The 19587-nt window shown below is 44.6% G+C and overlaps 1 protein-coding gene across 2 annotated transcripts in view; it reads left to right on the top strand.

Moving 5' to 3' along the window:
* Nucleotides 1–19587, top strand: part of LOC121554402 (chromodomain-helicase-DNA-binding protein 3) — a 50319-nt gene that overhangs the window by 14492 nt on the left and 16240 nt on the right. The window contains exons 17-27 of one of the 2 annotated variants that reach the window (XM_045211907.1): nucleotides 2733–2854; nucleotides 3389–3562; nucleotides 10438–10579; nucleotides 11438–11569; nucleotides 11704–11821; nucleotides 12560–12684; nucleotides 15135–15366; nucleotides 15734–15903; nucleotides 16295–16472; nucleotides 18424–18489; nucleotides 19439–19527. In XM_045211907.1, the coding sequence (XP_045067842.1) occupies nucleotides 2733–2854; nucleotides 3389–3562; nucleotides 10438–10579; nucleotides 11438–11569; nucleotides 11704–11821; nucleotides 12560–12684; nucleotides 15135–15366; nucleotides 15734–15903; nucleotides 16295–16472; nucleotides 18424–18489; nucleotides 19439–19527 (1548 nt within the window). Of the gene's footprint in view, nucleotides 1–2732; nucleotides 2855–3388; nucleotides 3563–10437; nucleotides 10580–11437; nucleotides 11570–11703; nucleotides 11822–12559; nucleotides 12685–15134; nucleotides 15367–15733; nucleotides 15904–16294; nucleotides 16473–18402; nucleotides 18490–19438; nucleotides 19528–19587 lie in introns of both variants that reach the window. The other variant, XM_041867977.2, reaches the window with a different exon arrangement.

Raw genomic sequence — 19587 nt, 5'->3', positions numbered from 1 at the left:
GAAATCTGAAACCTGTGAATTTCTGACTCAGTTTTTCTGTTTCAATAGCAGGCCTACTATTATCCTACTTCACAGTACAGCTTGGGTTGGCCTGACTGTGAAAGACCAATATTGTATTTATCATTGTAGGTAATTCATAGGTCATTCTTTCTTATCAAATTTTTCAGACAGGGCGCCTTTTCTTCGCCGGACAGGCCGTTTGGAAAACTAAAGGGCAAAATTAGAGTATACCTGCACCACTACACCACTGCCCCAACCAAAAACCCTAGATGAACGGAGATATCCGTACAATGCTGAGGGCCCGTACTGCAGCATTCAATGTCAGCAGAACGAACCCGATGACTCGGTGGCGCGCGACGTGTACAAGGCAACCAAGTACGAGCTCCCCAAATCCATTAGGGACGCAAAAAGACAATACAGACTCAAACCTTAAATTGATGTTCGACAACTCAGACTCACGACGCATGTGGCAAAGACTACACACTACCAAAGACTACAAAGGCAAATCCAGCTGTGCGGTGCCCACCGAAGCCTCCCTCCCAGACAAGCTCAACACATTCTATGCTCGCTTCGAGGCAGACAATACCGAGGTATCCAGGAAAACTCTCGCTGCTCCAGACGACCAGGTGCTTTCGCTCTCCGAGGGTGATGTGAGGAAAACTCTCAAACGAGTGAATACTCACAAAGCCACCAGCCCAGATGGCATCCCTGGCCGTGTCCTCAGAGTGTGTGCTGACCAGTTGGCAGGCGTCTTCTCAGACATCTTCAACCTGTCCCTCTCCCTGGCTGTAGTCCTCACCTGCTTTAAGGAGACCACCATCATCCCAGTGCCCAAGAAAAACAAGGTGACATCCCCAAATGACTATCGCCCGTCGCGCTCACCTCGGTCATCATGAAGTGCTTCGTGAGGCTGGTCATGGCCCACATCAAGGCCAGCATCCCACGCACACTGGACCCACTCCAATTTGTCTACCGCTCCAACAGATCCACGGAAGATACCATTTCCATCGCTACTCACATGGCCGTAACACATCTGGACAAGAGGAACACCTATGTGAGAATGCTGTATATTGACTACAGTTCAGCATTCGACACTACTGTTCCCTCCAAGCTCGACACCAAGCTCAGAGCTTCCTGACGGGCAGACCACAGGCTGTGAGGATTGGCAACAACACCTCCTCCACACTGACTTATAACACAGGGTCCCCCCAGGAGTGTGTCCTCAGCCCTCTGCTGTACTCCCTGTTCACCCACGACTGCATGGCTTTGAACGACACCAACTCCATCATCAAGTTTGCTGACGACACCACGGTTGTAGGCCTGATAAGCAACAACGACGAGTCAGCCTATAGGGAGGAGGTAAGTGAACTGGCATTGTGGTGCCAGGACAACAATCTCAACGTCAGCAAAACAAAGGAGTTGATTGTTGACTTCAGGATGCAGAGGAGGAAACATTCCCTGATCCACATCAACAGGACTACAGTAGAGAGAGTCAAGAGTTTTAAGTTCCTCTGTGTACACGTCACCGAGGACTTGTTATGGACCAACAACACCACCACCATTGTAAAGAGGGCGCGGCAGCATCTCTACTTCCTAAGGTGGCTGAAGAAATTCGGCAAGCCACCCCGGGTCCTCTCCAAATACTACCGCTGCATCATCGAGAGCGTCCTGACCGGTTGCTTCACGGCCTAGTATGGGAATTGTTCCGTCCACGACCACAAGGCCCTCCAGCAGATGGTGAAGACGGCCCAGTACATTACTGGAACCGTGCTCCCACCCATCCAGGACATATACTTGAAACAGTGCCTGAGGAAAGCCAGCAGCATCATCAAGAACCCCACACACAAGCTGTTCTCTCCCTTACCATCATGAAGATAGTAACGGAGCATGAGGTCTGAAACCAACAGACTCAGAGACAGTTTGTATCTACAAGCCATCAGACTGCCGAACACTTGAACTGGACTGACCACCTGCTCTGATTCTCCACACCTTAGCACACATGCACTCACTCATGCACACACCCCCACACACACACGTACACACGTACACACACATAAACACACACACACACACATTCATGCTACACACACATCACAACTGCTGCTACCAGACTGTTATTATACTGCTCAATTTATACACTTGCCCCCCAATCCCCCCTTCCCCAAAACACATGAAAATATTGGACTATAAATTGTGCCTTCCTGTATTATACTCATGCTAAAACGTTTATTCTATTGTACTGAGACATTTACTTTGTGTATATTCTTATATTTTATTATGTCGTATTGTTGTTGCATTGTCGAGAAGGAACCTGCAAGTAAGCATTTCATTTCATTGGCCTTGTGCGCGATGTATACGAGTACAAGGCAAGCAGGTACGAGCTATCCATTAGGGACGCAAAAAGACAATACAGACTCTTTAATTGATGTTCAACAACTCAGACTCACTTCGCATGTGGCAAGGACTACAGACTATCAAAGACTACAAAGGCACGTGCGGTGCCCACCAAAGCCTCCCTCCCAGACAAGCTCAACACATTCTATGCTCGCTTCGAGGCAGACAATACCGAGCCATCCAGGAAGACTCTCGCTGCTCATAAAACTTGAAAACTTCACTAATAAAACTTGAAACTTGAAACTTTACAGAATTTCCTCTTGAAAGACAATAAACGTCAACAATCAATCAATTGTTTAATCAATCAATGAATTATTGCCTGTGTTTTCTCTCCTCAGTTCTTCAGACGTCTGAATGACTATAAGATTGACCACAAGCTGCTGCTGACTGGTACTCCTCTACAGAACAACCTGGAGGAGCTGTTCCACCTGCTCAACTTCCTCACTCCCAACCGCTTCAAGTAGGGGAACACACACACACACACATCTTCACACAATGGCTGTGTTTACACTGACAGACCAATTCTGATCTTTTGCCACTAATTGGACTTTTGACCTATCAGATCAATAATTGGGCCAAATATCAGAATGGGGCTCTCTGTGTAAACACAGCCATAGAAACACATACACATAACATGTACATATAGACTGACACAGACTTGGACGTATGTGGATGTATAGATGCACACACTCATAGGCTACGTTTAGACAGGCTGCCCAATTCTGATAATTTATTTCCACTAATTGGTCTTTTGACCAATCAGATCAGCTCTGAAAAAGATCTGACGTGAAAAGATCTGATGTGATTGGTCAAAATACCAATTAGTGGAATTGGGCTGCTTTTCTAAACGCAGCAATATAAACACGCAAACCACTCACACACAGCACAGTTGTGCATCTCTACTTCTATTTGCATGTTTTCAACCTAAATGTCGTCCACTCACCAGACATCCTTTCACTCTCCTCCTCTCCCTCCACCCTCCCTCCGTCTGTAGTAATCTGGAGGGGTTCCTGGAGGAGTTTGCAGACATCTCCAAGGAGGACCAGATCCAGAAGCTTCACGACCTGCTGGGTCCCCACATGTTGAGGAGGCTGAAGGCTGACGTCTTCAAGAACATGCCGGCCAAGACTGAGCTCATCGTACGAGTGGAACTCAGCCCCATGCAGAAGTAAGGAGGAGTGAGGTGGAAGGGTGGAGAGAGAGTTGAGGGGGGGGAGGTGCATGGAGGGAGGAGAGGAGATAGAGAGAGAGGGAGGGAGGGAGGGAGGGAGAGAGAAAGAAGAGAGAGAGAGAGAGAGAGAGAGGGAGGGAGGGAGAGAGAGAGAGGGGGGCAGGAGGAGGGAGAGAGAGAGAGAGAGAGAGAGAGAGAGAGAGAGAGGTCATGCTCAACATGAGCTCCTGATTTATTTCAGTTTTTTTGTTTTTAGAATGAGATAAACACTCGAATCTAAAAATTATTCAAGGCAAGAAGTGATGAACAACAACTCTATTAAATCAGAATAGAAAAAAAAGTAACTGGCCTCAAATTAGAAGTTTTGACTCTCACTAGCTAGCTACACAACAAAAACCTAGCCAGCAGGCTCACAAGCCAGCCAGAAAATTGAGCTAGGACAAACCTAGCAAGGGGAGTTAATACAACTACATCAAGCGACCAAACTGAGTGAGTATATCAAAAAGAAGCACGGACTCCAACTTCAAACATATCTTCTGTTTTTGTGTGTGAAGATCTTTCACTCTTTTTGCTGGTTTTTGAGCTAAACAGGAGCTAGCTAGCAACAGCAGCAGACAAACAAAACTGGTTGCCATAGCAACGGTGCAGCAGAACAGAGCAGCAGCAGCAGTAGTAGCAGAGCCCACAGGCACCATGTCCCCACTCCCTCTCAGCGCTGAGTCCATTCTCTACCCTCCAGAGGCCAAAATGACACAACAAGGAAAGCTTTTAAACAGAATCTACTAAAGGAGGCCAGAAACCCTTTTCACAGACCTCTACAAAACGGTGATGTGAGTAATCTCCATCTTTCTCACTGACCAGCCAAATGCATGGTGCTCAGCAGTCTGCTCTCACTACCCTTCCGTAAAGAAAGAGGGAATCTGTAATGGGTGGAAGCTGAAAGTGAAAGAGACAGATGACCCTGACAGCACCATGATAACAATCAACCTCTACAAGACTGGGACTGTCATGGTGCAAGGTAACCTTAGGCTGTTTGAAACAGACTTTCAGACCATTAAGGAGAGAGCAGAGAGAGAGAAGGACACCACCAGTGACATGCCCTCCCACAAGACAAACTCCACCAGCACCACCCTCACCCCCACTATCCCCACCCAAAAAGGCACATCCAGCACCTCTCTTCCCACCATAGTGGAGGACACGCCACAGGAGGAGAGCGACCCCCTCAGTGCAGAGGCAGGCTCAGGCCCTACTCACCACCATGGCTGCCATGAGGGATCAGTTCACCACACTGGAGGGAGAGGTGGTCCTGCTCAGGGGAGAGTGTGAGCAAACAGCAACCAGACATCCACACCTTAGAGGAGCTCCTAACCAAGGTGCGGACAGAGCAGGACAGCAGCCTTGCAACACAGTTGAAAGAAGTTCAGCAAGAGAGAGACGGACTCAGAGAGAGCTGGCTGATCTAACAAAGGAGGTGAGAGAGCTCCAAAAAGACAGGCAGAGCAGTAATAACGAGCTGACCAGCACTAAGAGAGGAGCTGCAGGAGAGAAAGAGAACAGAAGACAGACTGCAGGAGCAGCTAGATCACCACTCTATGACCTGCCATCACACAGCAGAGGAGCCCACCTCAACCAGCCAGGCCTCCCCAGCCCTGCCGGCTGCATACCTCCCCCCCAGCCCCCAGAACAGCCTCCCACTGACAGCGGCACCGGCACAGACCAGCCACACCCCAGCTCCAACACCCACCAGCCCCAACTCTACCCCCTCAGTCCAGAAGAAACACTGGCTGAGATTGTCCTGTTGATGGAATCAAATGGGAAGTTTGTTCAGGAGAAGAAACTTTTCCCTAGACACAAAACGAGAAAGGTGTGGTGCCCAACAACGCAGAGTGCCATGGCGCTGCTTGATAAGGCCCAGCTTGGGTCGCCAAGCCACATAATCATACACACCGGAAGCAACGACCTGCGTGCTCAGCAGGAGAGGGTGGCGACTTCACTACGGGAGTGATTGAGAAGGCCTCCGCAATTTTCCCCAACTCAAGGATCGTGGTGTCAACCCCTTCTACAGAGGAAGGACTTCCACCCTGCCACAATCCAAAGAATAAACGCCAGCCTCTCCCGGGACTGTGCCCTGCGACCCAATGTACACCTGGCCCACCATCCCACCCTCGATCTGGACTGTCTCTATGACCATGTTCACCTGTACAGGGAGACAGTCCCCATCCTTGCTAAGACTCTCAAGGACGTCGCTTTAAACCGCATCCCGACCTCTCCACCCAGGAACAGCGGAGCAATCTCCACCCCCCCCGAGATCACAGAGACAACACCCCGGACCAGTACCCTGGACCCCCCAGCCACAGCCACAGCACCACCAACCTCAATGCCCACCACATCCAGCGCAGCACAGACCATCCCAGCCCAGCTTCAGACCCTCCCAGACGAGGCCTAACACCCCCCCCCCCCCCCCCCCCCACCACAGACCCACACCTGGAGGAGCCACAGCCAGGCAGACAGAGCTATGCACAAGCTGTGAGAGGAGCAACTGGTCCAGCTCCCACCAACGAAATGAGTGACATCAAACAAATGCTGAAGCTACTATGCTCACATGTGATAGGCCGAGGGTCATGGTAAGATGAGCACAAGAACTCCACCATCCTCACACTACATCCACCCAAGTGGCATGACACAAATACTATCTTAAATGATAAACAAATCACATTTGCATAATAAGAGTTTACGTTAATTGAAAAATCCTATTTTAATAGTTCTTGTTGGATTGTGAGTGTTTATCTCATTTGGAATGTAAAGAAAAAACAGTTATGAAGTCTTTTTACGTTGCATGTTGGAATTTACAAGGCTTGAAGTCCTCTGCTTTTGGGCTAAAGAGCAGAAACCCAGACTTCCTTAAAGAAATTGATGATGTTGATATTGTAGTACTACAGGAAACATGGTGCAGAGGTGATGTTTCCACTGGCTGTCCACTAGGTTATAGGGAGATAATCGTACCATCCACCAAATTAAAAGGAATCACACAGGGCAGAGACTCAGGGGGAATGCTAATATGGTATAAATCTGAACTAACTAATTCAATCGAATTTATCAAAACAGGAGAATTCTTTATCTGGCTAAAAATCAACAAGGAGGCTATCTTAACAGATAACAACGTCTTCCTCTGTGCCACATACATTCCCCCCTCAGAGTCACCCTACTTCAATGAAGAGAGTTTCTCCATTCTAGAGGGGGAGATTAGTCACTTTCAGGCCCAAGGCAATGTGCTGGTCTGTGGAGACCTGAATGCTAGAACAGCAGAAGAACTAGACACTATTAACAGTCATGGGGACAAACACCTACCGGGAAGCAACAACCTTTACCTCCCCACATACCCCCCTAGAAACAACTATGACAAAGTGAAAAAACAAAAATGGAGTACAGCTCCTGAAGCTCTGTCGAACACTGGGTCTGTACATAGTCAATGGTAGGTTAAGAGGGGACTCTTTTGGTAGGTACACCTACAGCTCATCCCTTGGCAGCAGTACTGTAGACTACTTCATCACAGACCTTAACCCAGAGTCTCTCAGAGCCTTCACAGTCAGCCCACTAACACCTCTCTCTGACCACAGTAAAATCACAGTGTATCTGAAAAGAGCAGAACCCAACCATGAAGCATCACGGCCCAATAAATTACATGGTACTAAACAGACCTATAGATGGAGTGCAAACAGTACAGATATCTACCAAAAAGCAATTAGTAGCCAAAAAATACAATCTCTCCTGGACAACTTTTTAGCATTAACATTCTCCTACACCAATGAAGGTATACATTTGGCCGTTTGGAACATAAACTTTATATTTGACAAATTAGCCTCCTTGGCTAATCTTAAGAAACATAAGAGCAAACCAAAAATAATAGGTCATGAAAAATGGTTTGATAATGATTGCAAAAATCTAAGAAAGTCATTGAGAAATATATCTAATCATAAACACAGAGACCCAGACAACAAAAATATACGTCTTCAATATGGGGAAACACTGAAGCAATACAAACACACCCTAAGAACAAAAAGAACAGCACATTAGAAATCAGCTAGATGTGATTGAGGAATCCATAGAATCAAACCACTTCTGGGAGAATTTGAATAAATTAAACAAACCTCATAATGAGGAATTGGCTATCCAAAATGGGGATATGTGGAGAAATCACTTTGCAAACCTCTACAGCAATATAACAAAGAGCCCAGAACAACAAGATATACAAGAAAAATTACAAATCCTTGAATCAGCAGTCAAAGACTATCAGAATCCTGTGGATACCCCAATTACAGAACAAGAATTATTGGAAAAACTTTGCACTCTCCAACCCAAAAAGGCCTGTGGTGCTGATGGTATTTTAAATGAAATGATCAAATATACAGACCACAAATTCAAATTGGCTATACTCAAACTTCAACATTATCCTAACTGCAGGTATTTTCCCTGATATTTGGAACCAAGGATTGATCACACCAATGTATAAAAATGGAGACAAATTTGACCCAAATAATTACAGAGGAATTTGCGTTAACAGCAACTTGGGGAAAATTCTCTGCAGTATCATAAACAGCAGACTACATAATTTCCTTGATGAACACAACGTCCTAAGCAGAAGCCAGATTGGATTTGTAAAAAATTATCGTACAACAGACCACATTTACACCCTCCAGACTCTAATTGACAAACAAGTAAATCAAAACAAAGGCAAAATCTACTCGTGTTTTGTAGACTTCAGAAAGCATTTGATTCAATTTGTACGAAGGTCTTTTTACAAACTAATAGAAAGTGGTATTGGAGGGAAAACATATGATGTTATTAAATCAATGTACACTAAAAACAAATGTGTGATTAAAATCGGCAACAAGCAAACAGACTTCTTCTCTCAGGGACGTGGAGTGAAACAGGGCTGCCCAATAAGTCCAACACTATTTAACATCTACATTAACGAATTGGCAAAAACATTAGAAGAATCGGCAGCACCTGGTCTCACCCTACACAACACTGAAATCAAGTGTCTGCTGTACGCAGATGACCTGGTGCTACTGTCTCCCACTAAGGAGGGGTTACAGCAGCATCTAGATCATCTGCACAGATTAATCTAAAAAAAACTAATATAATGATATTCCAAAAAAGGTCCGGAAATCAGGATGACAAATATAAATTCTATTTGGACACAGTTCTATTAGAACACACCAAAAATTACACATATCTAGGACTAAATATCAGCAACACAGGTAGCTTTCACATGGCTGTGAATGAGCTGAGAGACAAAGCAAGAAGAGCATTCTATGCCATTAAAAGGAATATTAAAATCGAAATTCAATTAGAATCTGGCTCAAAATTTTCCAATCAGTTATAGAACCAATTGCTCTATATGGCAGCGACGTATGGGGTCCGCTCTCTAATACTGAATTTACCAAATGGGACAAACATCCAATCGAAATACTGCATGCAGAGTTTTGCAAGACTGTATTGCAAGTGCAAAGAAAAACTCCAAATAACGCATGTAGAGCAGAATTGGGCCAATACCCCCTCCTTATTCGAATAGAAAAAAGAGCCATCAAATTTTACAACCATCTAAAAACAAGTGACCCCAAAACATTCCATCACACAGCTCTACTATGTCAAGAGATGAAACAAGAGAAGAGTCCCCTCAGCCAGCTGGTTCTGAGGCTCAGTTCACTAACCAAAACCAACCTCATAGAGCCTCAGGACAGCACTCAGAAAATCTGGCCCAACCAAATCATCACAAAGCAAAAAGAAAAATATATCACCTATTGGAAAGACACCACAAAAAAATCAAAGTAAACTTCAATGCTATTTGGCTCCTAAACAGACAGTACATGGTGGCAGACTATCTGACCACTGTGACTGATAGAAAACTGAGAAAAACACTGACTAGGTACAGACTCAGTGAGCACAGTCTGGCTATAGAGACCCGGTCGTCACAGGCAAACCTGGCTGCCCAGAGAGGACAGGCTGTGCTCACTCTGCCCCCGGGGAGAGGTAGAGACAGAGCTGCATTTCCTATTACACTGTGACAAATACTCAGACCTAAGAGAATCTTTCTTTCCCAAAATTATCATTCAGTACAAAGAATTTGAAACTATAAAAGAGGAAGAAAAAAATCAAATATTTATTGGGTGAAAAGCCAAAGTGTGCAATTTTGGCAGCCAAATATGTGTCCTCCTGCCACAACCTGAGGGACAGCCAGTGAAAAGTGTAATGTAATGTCAATAATATTTCCTGTTTTGTTTTGGCTTTCATAGCATGTAATGTGTCTTCTCAGTCATGTTGAGATTGGTCGACTACTATTGCTTTAATGTATTGTTATTCTCATTAATATTGTTGTTGTAGTTGCTGTTAATGGTAGTCCCATTTCCACTACTACTATTATTATAGCTGTTGGTCCCACCATTTTTGTTATATGTATACTTTGACAATGTAAGTAATTTTACTTGCCATGTCAATAAAGTCTATTGAATTGAATTGAGAGAGGGAGGGAGGGAGAGAGAGAGAGAGAGAGAGGGGGTGGGAGGGAGGGAGAGAGAGAGAGAGAGAGAGAGAGGGAGGGAGAGAGAAAGAGAAGAAAGAAAGAAAGAAAGAAAGAAAGAAAGAAAGAAAGAAAGAAAGAAAGAAAGAAAGAAAGAAAGAAAGAAAGAAAGAAAGGACAGGAATAGATAGAGGCAATGAAAGAGTGAGGGAAGAGCGGAATAAAGAGAGGAGGGAAAGTATATGGTATGGTAGATGGAGAGACTGAAAAAGAGAGTGAGGGAGTAGTTAACCAGTTAATCACAAAAACAGTCACACACTAACTGGCATTCTTCATTGATGTAATCTAACAGGAAATACTACAAGTTGATTCTGACGAGGAACTTTGAGGCTCTCAACTCTAAAGGAGGAGGTAACCAGGTGTCTCTACTCAACATCATGATGGACCTGAAGAAGTGTGCCAACCACCCCTACCTCTTCCCTGTCGCCTCCATGGTAACTATGATCATAATTATACACTGAGTGTACAAAACATTACTCTTTCCATGACAGACTGACCAGGTGAATCCAGGTGAAAGCTATGGTCCCTTATTGATGTCACTTGTTAAATCCACTTCAATCAGTGTAGATGAAGGGGAGGAGACAGGTTAAAGAAGGATCTTTAAGCCTTGAGACAATTGAGACATGGATTGTGTATGTGTGCCATTCAGAAGGTGACTGGGCAAGACAAAATATTTAAGTTCCTTTGAACGGGGTATGGTAGTAGGTGCCAGGCGCACCGATTTCAGTGTGCTTGGTTGTTCACGCTCAACAGTTTCCCGTGTGTATCAAGAATGGTCCACCACCCAAATGACATCTAGCCAACCTGACACAACTGTGGGAAGCATTGGAGTCAACATGGACCAGCATCCCTGTGGAACGCTTTAGACACCTTGTAGTCCATGCCCCAACGAATTGAGGCTGTTCTGAGGGCAAAAGGGGGTGCAACTAAATATTAGTATATATTAACTTATGTTACAGCAATATCAACATTGTGGCAATTATATAATAATCACATTTTCCACTGTAAGGAGACTGTAATTCACCTCTGAATTGCAGAACAGTGACACCTTCTGGTAGGAGTAGTATAGATACAAATGTTAACAGCCTATTACAATAACTTATTACAGTCCAGGGGGGAAAAAATCTAGGAATATGCATGAAGGTAAATATGGCCAAAAACAGATGTTCATGGAAATTAAAGAGTTGATATTCTTTCAGTTATTCAAGTTCAATAAAGAAGCTATATCTGTATAATGTATGAGTTATATATCATCACATGGCCATGGTGTGTTGTCTTTACCGTGGTATTAGGAAGCCCGTAAGACGGCAAGCGGAGCTTACGAGGGCACGGACCTCACAAAGGCTTCTGGGAAACTGACTCTGCTGCAGAAGATGATGAGGAAACTGAAGGACCAGGGACACCGGGTGCTGGTCTTCTCACAGGTTGGTACATAAGCACACACACACACATACACACACACACACGCGCAATACAAACATGCGCACTGTTAGCACTTCCGTAACAATTTCTCTGCTTTCTCCTGCTCTCCTCCCCCTCTCTCCTCTCTCCCTGGTAGATGACTAAGATGTTGGACCTGTTGGAGGACTTCCTGGACTTTGAGGGTTATAAGTACGAGAGGATCGATGGAGGAATCACAGGAGCTCTGAGACAGGAGGCCATAGACAGGTTCAATGGTGAGTCAGACACTCATAGTCCACTAAATACAAGCCTTTTAGATGAAAGGGAACATTGCAATGTTTTTTTCTTCTTCCAATATCAGTGTCTAATGCAATTTCTTTCTCTCCCCCTATCTATCTCCCTCTCTCCCTCTATCTCTCTCTCTCCCTCTCTCTCGCTCTCTCTCTCTCTCTCTCTCTCTCTCTCTCTCTCTCTCTCTCTCTCTCTCTCTCTCTCTCTCTCTCTCTCTCTCTCTCTCTCTCTCTCTCTCTCTCTCTCTCTCTATCTCCCTCTCTCCCTCTCTGTCTGTCTATCTGTATGTCTGTCTCGCTTTCTCTCTCTCTCTCTCTCTCTCTCTCTCTCTCTCTCTCTCTCTCTCTCTCTCTCTCTCTCTCTCTCTCTCTCTCTCTCTCTCTCTCCTCCTCTCTCTCTCTCTCTCTCTCTCTCGCTCTCTCTCTCTTTCTCTCCCCCTCTATTTCTCTCTCTCTCTCTCTCTCTCTCTCTCTCTCTCTCTCTCTCTCTCTCTCTCTCTCTCTCTCTCTCTCTCTCTCTCTCTCTCTCTCTCTCCCCCTCTATCTCCCTCTCTCCCTCTCTCCCTCTCTGTCTGTCTGTCTGTCTGTCTGTCTGTCTGTCTGTCTGTCTGTCTCTCTCTCTATCACTCTCTCTCTCTCTCTATCACTCTCTCTCTCTCTCTCTCTCTCTCTCTCTCTCTCTCTCTCTCTCTCTCTCTCTCTCTCTCTCTCTCTCTCGCTCAGCTCCTGGTGCTCCTCAGTTCTGTTTCCTGCTGTCCACCAGGGCAGGGGGTCTGGGGATTAACCTGGCTACAGCAGACACTGTTGTCATCTTCGACTCAGACTGGAACCCCCACAATGACATCCAGGTAGACTGTCACTGTCACTTCAATGTTTAAATAATGTCCATTATAAAAAATAAAAAATGAGTTTTCATCCATTTCCATGCCCTTAATTTTAGCTCTTTAAACATCATACAAACAGTAAATAATGAATAGAAACGGTGGAGTTATGTCACATATGCAGCTATCTAAAATATATGGGAATGTCTGCTCAATCCAAATTTACAACCAACTGATTGCAGCATTACCACAAAAATGGAGGAGGCAAGTGGAAAAGGGAGAAGGTAGGGAACTTGTTTGCCTGCCATATATTAAAGATACAAATATGCTGAAAGGAATTGGCATAAATAGAAAAATATTCCAGTTTCATTTGAGGACAAAAATGTTGACAGCTGCGCCATACAGGTTGCAAAATAAATGGGAAGAGATTTTTGATGTACCGATTCCATGGCACATGGTTTATGAACTGGTACAAAAAAGAACACTTGATTCAACACTTAAATTATTATATACAATTCTTGCCACCAACAGAATGCTATATACAACTCTGGCATGCTCTCCACCAGTCTTTCACATTGATGTTGGGTGACTTTATGCCACTCCTGGCGCAAAAATTCAAGCAGCTCGGCTTTGTTTGATGGCTTGTGACCATCCATCTTCCTCTTGATCACATTCCAGAAGTTTTCAATGGGGTTCATGTCTGGAGATTGAGCTGGCCATGACAGGGTCTTGATCTGGTGGTCCTCCATCCACACCTTGATTGACCTGGCTGTGTGGAATGGCGCATTGTCCTGCTGGAAAAAACAATCCTCAGAGTTGGGGAACAATGTCAGAGCAAAAGGAAGCAAGTTTTCTTCCAGGACAACCTTGTACATGGCTTGATTCATGCGTCCTTCACAAAGACAAATCTGCCCGATTCCAGCCTTGCTGAAGCACCCCCAGATCATCACCGATCCTCCACCAAATTTCACAGTGGGTGCGAGACACTGTGGCTTGTAGGCCTCTCCAGGTCTCCGTCTAACCATTAGACGACCAGGTGTTGGGCAAAACGGAAAATTGGACTCATCAGAGAAGATGACCTTACTCCAGTCCTCTACGGTCCAATCCTTATGGTCTTTTGCAAACCTCAGCCTGGCTCTTCTTTGCTTCTCATTGATGAAGGGCTTTTTTCTAGCTTTACACGACTTCAGCCCTTTACCTAGGAGCCTGTTTCGAACCGTCTTCGCCGTGCACTTCACCCCAGCTGCCGTTTGCAATTATTTTTGTAGGTCACTTGATGTCATCCTACGGTTGTTGAGTGACATTCAAATGAGTTGGCGGTCATCCCGGTCAGTAGAGAATCGTTTTCGCCCTCTGCCGGTCTGTAGCTTTGTTGTCCCCAATGTCTGCTGCTTGACCTTGTTCTTATGAACCGCCGTCTTTGAAATTTTAAGGATGGAAGCAACCTGATGATCACTGTATCCCTCTGCCAGTAAAGCCAAAATTGAACCCTTCTTTTCCTCACTCAAAACTTTCCTTTTCAACTCTTTTGGCATGGTCCATAGTTATTTTTTGATTAATATTACGTTTGAGGTACTATTAGCACTGTTTCTGCTATCCAGCTGGTCCTATTGCAAGAGGATAGTGATGACCACAGCAGTGGTTTTTATTCTTTCCCTCATTAAATAAGATTTGGTTCAGGTGATCACCTAATCAGTACCTAATTCAGTAGAATGAGGTGTGCCTGTGTTGGAATTCAACAGACACTGGAATGGAATGGCTGGCATACATGTAGAGATGCTGATTTATGAAAAATAAATTTTACATTTTTTCCAGAGCTGTATATGGGGCATACAACAATCTCAGCTCTGTAGATTTAGCTGCGAAGAGACAGAATCACTAGATCATTTATTCTGGTAATGCCCCTATGTAGCTTGTTTCTGTTCACAGGTCCAGGAATGGTTAAAAAATCACAACATTCACTTAAAATGAACCTTAGAAATAGCTGTGTTGGGCGATTTGGAAAGCCATAGTCAGTCAATAAATAATATAATAATACTCGTAGGAAAGGTTCTCATCTTTAGCTCATAATCTGTGGATACTATACGATTAGAAAGGTTCAAAATGTATATAAAACATCACAGCACAATTGAAAAATATATGGCACATGGAAACCAAACAAGGGTGGTCTATGGTGATGGGTAGGATGGGCTGAGTGGCTGAGGGGTGGGATTAAAGAGCTTATGTTTGGTAATGTATTATTATTATGTGACTGCTTTATATAAAAGTACCATGTATTTAAAATGTATATGTAAAATGTATATGTAAAATGTATGTATATGTAGCAGAAAAGCTGTAAAAAAAAACAAAAAAGATATTTGTCCTCCGAAGAGGAAAAAAAGTAAATAATGGTTAATTCTGTAATCCGTTTTTCCCTCTCCCTCATTCTGTCCATTCCCTACCCTGCTGTCTCACTCTTTCCTCCTCTCCCTCACAAGGCGTTCAGTCGTGCCCACCGCATCGGGCAGGCCAACAAGGTGATGATATATCGCTTCGTGACCCGTGCCAGTGTGGAGGAGCGCATCACCCAGGTGGCCAAGAGGAAGATGATGTTGACCCACCTAGTGGTGAGGCCCGGCCTGGGCTCCAAGGCTGGATCCATGTCCAAACAGGAACTGGACGACATCCTCAAGTTCGGCACCGAGGAACTCTTCAAGGACGAGATCGAATGTAAGTGACATTTGTTGATTGATTTGATTTGATTGATGATGGATTGTGAGGTATGGGTGGAGGATAAGATAAAGGGGGAGAGGGAAGGATAGAGGAGGAGCAGGAAGAGGATGGAGGGATTTCAGAGGGAGAAATGCGAGGATAGGACGTTTATTTTGGATATATGTTTAGATGTCAGTGATTTGTGAGAATTCTGTAATATGAGGGGTTTGTTAGGGAATACACTTGCATTTTGGGGGTTGTTAGATACATCTTTATATAGATGGATTTTAGTCACATCCTCATCTTTGTTTCACCACCGTTTTCTATTCCCTCAAAGTCCTCTCACCACCACGTATGTCCACTCTCTCTCCCCTACGGTGTCCAGCGGGGGACAACAGGGACGATGAGGGCAGTGTGATCCACTACGACAGCTCAGCCATCGAGAGACTGCTGGACCGGAGCCAGGACGCTACGGACGACACAGACATGCAGAACATGAACGAATACCTCAGCTCCTTCAAAGTGGCCCGTTACATGGTCCGAGAGGAGGATAAGGTGAGAGAGGGAAGGAGAGAGAGAGGTTTGGGAAAGGTGAGGTGAGGTGAGGTTTGGGGCAGGGAGGGGTTGGGGAGTACCTCAGCTCCTTCTAAGTGGCCCGCTACATGGTCCTAGAGGAGGATAAGGTGAGGTACAGAGAGAATGATGGAGAGGGGGGGTTAGAGAGAGAAGTGATAGATAACATTACTGTTTTAGATTATAACTTTTTGTATGCTTTAATGTTTACAAAAATGTGTATGGCACTTTGGTGTACTTTTGTTCCTTTTATATTTATCTGTGTGTAAACTGTTAACACTTTCCATTGAGCTGTAAATGGGTTTATAAGTAGATTATATCACATTGGTTGTATGTAAAATGTACTTCATTGTTCTTGCATGTGTGTATCCAGATTGAGGAGGTGGAGCGTGAGATCATTAAGCAGGAGGAGTGTGTAGATCCAGAATACTGGGAGAAGCTGCTGAGACACCACTATGAGCAGCAGCAGGAGGACCTGGCCAGTAAACTGGGGAAGGGCAAGAGGAACCGCAAGCCTGTCAACTACAACGACGCAGCACAGGAGGACCAAGGTAGGTAGTTGGTAACCATCAGTCCTGGTTGTCACGGAGATGGATGTAGGTGTTGTTTATTTATTAGCATGCATCACTATGACAACATGGGCCATTTTGTACTGCCACACCTTCGGCATTCTGAATAACTATTTTTTATAATAAAAGAAGGGTTGGACTCCTCCTACTTTGTGTCTTGCCCATATATTGGTTCATCCATGATTGTTTTAAATAAAAGTTGTTCTCTTTGATAGAGTTAGATCATGTCATACAATGAGGGAAAAAGGTATTTGATCCCCTGCTGATTTTGTACGTTTGCCCACTGACAAAGAAATGATCAGTCTATAATTTTAATGGTAGGTTTATTTGAACAGTGAGAGACAGAATAACAACAAAAAAATCCAGAAAAACGCATGTCAAAAATGTTATAAATTGATTTGCATTTTAATGAGGGAAATAAGTATTTGACCCCCTCTCAATCAGAAAGATTTCTGGCTCACAGGTGTCTTTTATACAGGTAACGAGCTGAGATTAGGAGCACACTCAGTTTGTTACCTGTATAAAAGACACCTGTCCACAGAAGCAATCAATCAATCAGATTCCAAACTCTTCACCATGGCCAAGACCAAAGAGCTCTCGAAGGATGTCAGGGACAAGATTGTAGACCTACACAAGGCTGGAATGGGCTACAAGACCATCGCCAAGCAGCTTGGTGAGAAGGTGACAACAGTTGGTGCGATTATTCGCAAATGGAAGAAACACAAAAGAACTGTCAATCTCCCTCGGCCTGGGGCTCCATGCAAGATCTCACCTCGTGGAGTTGCAATGATCATGAGAACGGTGAGAAATCAGCCCAGAACTACACAGGAGGATATTGTCAATGATCTCAAGGCAGCTGGGACCATAGTCACCAATAAAACAATTGGTAACACACTACGCCGTGAAGGACTGAAATCCTGCAGCGCCCGCAAGGTCCGCCTGCTCAAGAAAGCACATATACAGGGCCGTCTGAAGTTTGCCAATGAACATCTGAATGATTCAGAGGAGAACTGGGTGAAAGTGTTATGGTCAGATGAGACCAAAATCGAGCTCTTTGGCATCAACTCAACTCGCCGTGTTTGGAGGAGGAGGAATGCTGCCTATGACCCCAAGAACACCATCCCCACCGTCAAACATGGAGGTGGAAACATTATGCTTTGGGGATGTTTTTCTGCTAAGGGGACAGGATAACTTCACCGCATCAAAGGGACGATGGATGGGGCCATGTACCGTCAAATCTTGGGTGAGAACCTCCTTCCCTCAGCCAGGGCATTGAAAATGGGTCGTGGATGGGTATTCCAGCATGACAATGACCCAAAACACACGGCCAAGGCAACAAAGGAGTGGCTCAAGAAGAAGCACATTAAGGTCCTGGAGTGGCCTAGCCAGTCTCCAGACCTTAATCCCATAGAAAAGCTGTGGAGGGAGCTGAAGGTTCGAGTTGCCAAACGTCAGCCTCGAAACCTTAATGACTTGGAGAAGATCTGCAAAGAGGAGTGGAACAAAATCCCTCCTGAGATGTGTGCAAACCTGGTGGCCAACTACAAGAAACGTCTGACCTCTGTGATTGCCAACAAGGGTTTTGCCACCAAGTACTAAGTCATGTTTTGCAGAGGGGTCAAATACTTATTTCCCTCATTAAAATGCAAATCAATTTATAACATTTTTGAAATGCATTTTTCTGTTGTTATTATGTCTCTCACTGTCCAAATAAACCTACCATTAAAATTATAGACTGATCATGTCTTTGTCAGTGGGCAAACGTACAAAATCAGCAGGGGATCAAATACTTTTTTCCCTCACTGTATATGGTCTCTGTGCTATACGTTAGGTATTGCTAAAGTATTGCTAGTGGTAGCTGCATGGGGTCAGTGGGCCTAGCCTATTGACGGTACACCATGTGCTGTTTCAGAGTGGCATGCTGGTATTTCAGATAACCAGTCCGAGTACTCTGTGGGCTCCGAGGAGGAGGATGAAGACTTTGACGAGAGGCCAGAAGGTAGGCCTCAGTACACAAGGCACAACACGTTTGGAATGAAGCCTTTTCTGTTGAATGTGTTGGGATAGCTCACGTGTCAAACTCCTGTCCTCGAGGGACGAAGGTCTGCTGGTTTTAGCTCCTCCCTTGTACTTGATTGATTAATTAAGATAATTGATTAGTAAGGAACTCCCCTCACCAGGTTGTTTTTGTCTAAATTGGACAGAAATTGAAAGGAAATAACAAAAACCAGCAGACACACAGCCCTCCAGGAATTGAGTTTGACACCCTTGTAACAGATGGATTATTAGATTTGAGATGTTATGTCTGCTTCACTCTAGTACCATAATGACTATGCTGGTTACTTTCCTGATTTCCTATCTCTCTCTCTCTGTCTTTCTCTCTCAATTCAATTCAATTCACTTCAATTTAAGGGCTTTATTGGCATGGGAAACATATGTTTACATTGCCAAAGCAAGTGAAGTAGATAACAAAAACTAAAGTGAAATAAACAATAAATATTAACAGTAAACATTACACTCACAAGTTCCAAAACAATAGAGACATTTCAAATGTCATATTATGTCTATATACAGTGTTGTAATGATTTGCAAATAGTTAAAGTACAAATGGGAAATAAATAAACATAAATATGGGTTATATTTACAATGGTGTTTGTTAATCACTGGTTGCCCTTCTCTCTCTCTCTCTCTCTCTCTCTCTCTCTCTCTCTCTCTCTATCTCTCTCTCTCTCGCTCTCTCTCTCTCTCTCTCTCTCTCTCTCTCTCTCTCTCTCCCTCTGTCTCTCTCTCTCGCTCTCTCTCTCTCTCTCTCTCTCTCTCTATCTCTCGCTCTCTCTCTCTCTCTCTCTCTCTCTCTCTCTCTCTCTCTCTCTCTCTCTCTCTCTCTCTCTCTCTCTCTCTCTCTCTCTCTCTCTCCCCCCTTTCCTCCTCTCTCTATCTTTATCCAGGTTCTCGCCGACAGTCCCGTCGCCAGATGAGGAACGAGAGAGACAAGCCACTTCCCCCCCTGTTGGCCAGAGTAGGGGGCAACTTGGAGGTTAGACACAATAACCTATCTGCTCTTCTTGCTAACATAAGTTGACATAAGAATGTATAA

Source organism: Coregonus clupeaformis, chromosome 39, assembly GCF_020615455.1.
Source record: "Coregonus clupeaformis isolate EN_2021a chromosome 39, ASM2061545v1, whole genome shotgun sequence".
In the NCBI taxonomy this organism is placed as follows: Eukaryota; Metazoa; Chordata; class Actinopteri; order Salmoniformes; family Salmonidae; genus Coregonus; species Coregonus clupeaformis.
Note: the sequence above shows the minus strand (reverse complement) of the source record. Positions and strands in the feature narration are given on the sequence as shown.